This window comes from Eretmochelys imbricata, chromosome 1 (genome assembly GCF_965152235.1).
Source record: "Eretmochelys imbricata isolate rEreImb1 chromosome 1, rEreImb1.hap1, whole genome shotgun sequence".
Taxonomy (NCBI): Eukaryota; Metazoa; Chordata; order Testudines; family Cheloniidae; genus Eretmochelys; species Eretmochelys imbricata.
The window spans coordinates 6,534,013-6,537,659 of record NC_135572.1 but is presented as its reverse complement, the minus strand read 5'-3'; the positions used below and the strand labels follow the sequence as shown (position 1 = coordinate 6,537,659).

Here is a 3,647-nt window from a genome sequence, read left to right as displayed (position 1 = left end):
ATCTGGAGTGACACAGCTGAAGTCAATGTTTGTGAATTCATAATGTAGCCCTGAGAATTTATCCCATGTGCTGCAAAGAGGCAGTGGCATAATTTAGACTCTCAGGGGTGGAGAAAAAAATATGTATATATAAAATGAGGTAATAAAACACATTTATAAATATCATCAGTGCAGCACAGATAAGTATAATGACAGTTTTCACCATGCACTTGCCATGTGTTTGTATATATATCATGATACAATGGGCCACACGCAGAAGTGGAGGACAAGAAAGCATGTCTGTGTGAAGGTCACAATTGTAAAATTACGCAGGGCTCAGGTAAGCTGCCAAATTCCCAGCCACAATATATCAATGGGGCCAAGAGCTTAGTAGGATTCAAAGTGGGACTGCACGATTATATGGGTAACCAGAAATTCCAATTAGCATAGTGAGGATTGTTTCAAAAACTCTTGGAATGGCTGTAAACGTTCCTGATTTGCACCACAAAATATCTCTAAGTAGTGGGTGATGGGGGAAACTTTGGGAGCAGGTTATGTGGAACTGGCCACTGGATACTTGGCTAGATGGACTACAGGTCTGATCCAGTCTGGGAATGCCTATCTTGCTATTCGTGGTGTAAATCCAAGCCTGTTTTTGCTGATTATTCTTGTGCTCCTGGGCGTCTTTAGACCTGCACTGAGAACAGAAAGATGTCTCGTTAAATATCATCTAGTCTCCTGTTCTTTTTCCTTTCAGGAAGGAAAGTTCAAAACTCCTTGGATCTGCGCAGTAAATAATGTCAGCTGTCAATGACACCAAATTCAAATCTGCAGTGTTCCTTTTCACCGGAATATCTGGTCAGGAAGACAGGCATCTCTGGATCTCTCTCCCCTTCTGCTTAATGTATGTTATTTCCATAGTAGGAAATTCAGTCATTCTGTTCATTATAAAAACAAATCCAAGCCTTTATGAGCCCATGTACATCTTCCTTTCCATGTTGGCCACCACAGACCTTGGCATATCGATAGCCACGATGCCGACGATACTTGGCATATACTTGTTTAACTCTAGGGAGATCAGCTTCGACTCCTGTTTTGCCCAGTTGTTCTTTATCCACTTGTTTCAATGCATTGAATCCTCAGTGCTCTTGCTGATGGCCCTTGACCGCTTCATCGCGATCTGTGACCCGCTGAGATATAACTCCATTTTAACCCTGCCGAGAATAGCCACGATGGGACTGGTGTGTGTTCTAAGAGGAGTGGCAGTAATGCTCCCACTCACCATTCTCCTGAAACAGTTCCAATACTGTCGAGACAATGTCCTCTCCCATTCTTACTGCATGCACCAGGAGGTAATGAAGATGGCTTGTTCGGACATCACAGTCAACAATATCTATGGCTTGTTTACTAAACTCTTAACAATGGGTCTGGACTCACTGCTCATCTTCCTCTCTTATATAATGATCCTCAAAACAGTGCTGAGTATCACATCCAACTCTGAGTGCCTCAGGGCCCTGAACACCTGCATCTCCCACTTCTGCGCTGTCCTTATCTTCTATACACCAGACATCTTTTTGTCTGTGATACACAGATTTGAGAATAGCTGTTCTCCCTTGCTTCAGATTCTCCTGGGCTACATATCCCTGCTGCTCCCTCCCTTGCTGAACCCAATTGTGTACAGTGTGAAAAGCAAACACCTTCGTGCAAGAATAATCAGGGTGTTCGTCAAGTAAATGGCCAGTTCATCACCCAGCTCCAGTGCTCATGATATGGGCCATGGCCACCTATTCCATGGTGGACCCTTACATCCAATATGACATGAGCTACTGATCTCCACTCTTTAGAGAAAAGTTCGGATGGGGTCTAAGGCCTGGAGCAGTGGGCTGAGACAGCTGGTGAGGGAGGACAGTGCAGTGGGGGAAGGAGACCAATTTACCCCCGTACTGAGCCCAATGACTTCTGTTTGACTAATGCATAATTTTTGTTCATCTAAATCATATTTTCCAGGAAGGCATCCAGCCTTGATTTGGAGGTATCAAGAGATCCACCACCCTTGGTATTCATCCCTTCTTGTCAACTGTTGAGAAAACATTTTCATCTTAAATGAATTGGCTTATTAGCACTGACCCCCCCACTTGGTAAGGCAACTCCCATCTTTTCATGTGCTAGAATATATATTCTGCTTACTGTATTTTTCACTCCATGCATCTGATGAAATGGGTTTTAACCCATGAAAGCTTAAGCCCAAATAAATGTCTTAGTCTCTAAGGTGCCACAAAGACTCCTCGTTTTCACCTCCGTTGGGAGTTTTTTGCACTGGTTAAGCACTCTTGCTGTTAAAAAGGTGTGCCTCGTTTCCAAATTTATTTTTTCTGGTTTCAGTTTCCTGCCATTTTTCTTTCTTATACCTTTCCCTTATAGATGGAAGAGCCCATTAGTAGCTGGTATTTTGTTTCTCTGAAAGTGTATAGAGTCAAGGGAAGAAGGAGGATCCTGGGAACTACAGGCCAGTCAGCCTCACCTCAGTCCCCGGAAAATTCATGGAGCAGGTACTCAAGGAATCAATCCTGAGGCACTTACACGAGAGGAAAGTGATCAGGAGCAGTCAGCATGGATTCATCAAGGGAAAGTCATGCCTGACTAATCTAATCGCCTTCTATGATGAGATTGCTGGTTCTGTGGATGAAGGGAAAGCAGTGGATGTATTGTTTCTTGACTTTAGCAAAGCTTTTGGTACGGTCTCCCACAGTATTCTTGTCAGCAAGTTAAAGAAGTATGGGCTGGATGAATGCACTATAAGGTGGGTAGAAAGTTGGCTAGATTGTTGGGCTCAACGGGTAGTGATCAATGGCTCCATGTCTAGTTGGCAGCCGGTATCAAGTGGAGTGCCCCAGGGGTCGGTCCTGGGGCCGGTTTTGTTCAATATCTTCATAAATGATCTGGAGGATGGTGTGGATTGCACTCTCAGCAAATTTGCGGATGATACTAAACTAGGAGGAGTGGATACTAAACTAGGATACGGTGGCAGGTAGGGTTAGGATACAGAGGGACCTAGACAAATTGGAGGATTGGGCCAAAAGAAATCTGATGAGGTTCAAAAAGGATAAGTGCAGGGTCCTGCACTTAGGACGGAAGAATCCAATGCACCACTACAGACTAGGGACTGAATTTCTAGGCAGCAGTTCTGCGGAAAAGGACCTAGGGGTGACAGTGGACGAGAAACTGGATATGAGTCAACAGTGTGCCCTTGTTGCCAAGAAGGCCAATGGCATTTTGGGATATATACGTAGGGGCATAGCCAGCAGATTGAGGGACGTGATCATTCCCCTCTATTCGACATTGGTGAGGCCTCATCTGGAGTACTGTGTCCAGTTTTGGGCCCCACACTACAAGAAGGATGTGGAAAAATTGGAGAGAGTCCAGCAAAGGGCAACAAAAATGATTAGGGGTCTGGAACACATGACTTATGAGGAGAGGCTGAGGGAACTGGGGATGTTTAGTCTGCAGAAGAGAAGAATGAGGGAGGATTTGATAGCTGCTTTCAATTACCTGAGAGGTGGTTCCAAAGAGGATGGTTCTAGACTATTCTCAGTGGTAGAAGATGACAGGACAAGGAGTAATGGTCTCAAGTTGCAGTGGGGGAGGTTTAGGTTGGATATTAGGAAAAA

At 44.5% G+C, this 3,647-nt stretch overlaps 1 protein-coding gene across 1 annotated transcript; it reads left to right on the top strand.

The window, feature by feature from the left end:
* The first annotated feature begins 776 nt into the window (after positions 1-776).
* LOC144278905 (olfactory receptor 51G2-like) lies at positions 777-1,712 on the top strand. The gene has a single exon (XM_077840278.1). The coding sequence runs from the start codon at positions 777-779 to the stop codon at positions 1,710-1,712; it is 936 nt and encodes a 311-aa protein (XP_077696404.1).
* Positions 1,713-3,647: the final 1,935 nt, after the last annotated feature.

Coding starts and splice junctions, on each gene's coding strand:
- LOC144278905 (XM_077840278.1), top strand. CDS start 777: ATGTCAGCTGTCAATGACACCAAATTCAAATCTGCAGTGTTCCTTTTC.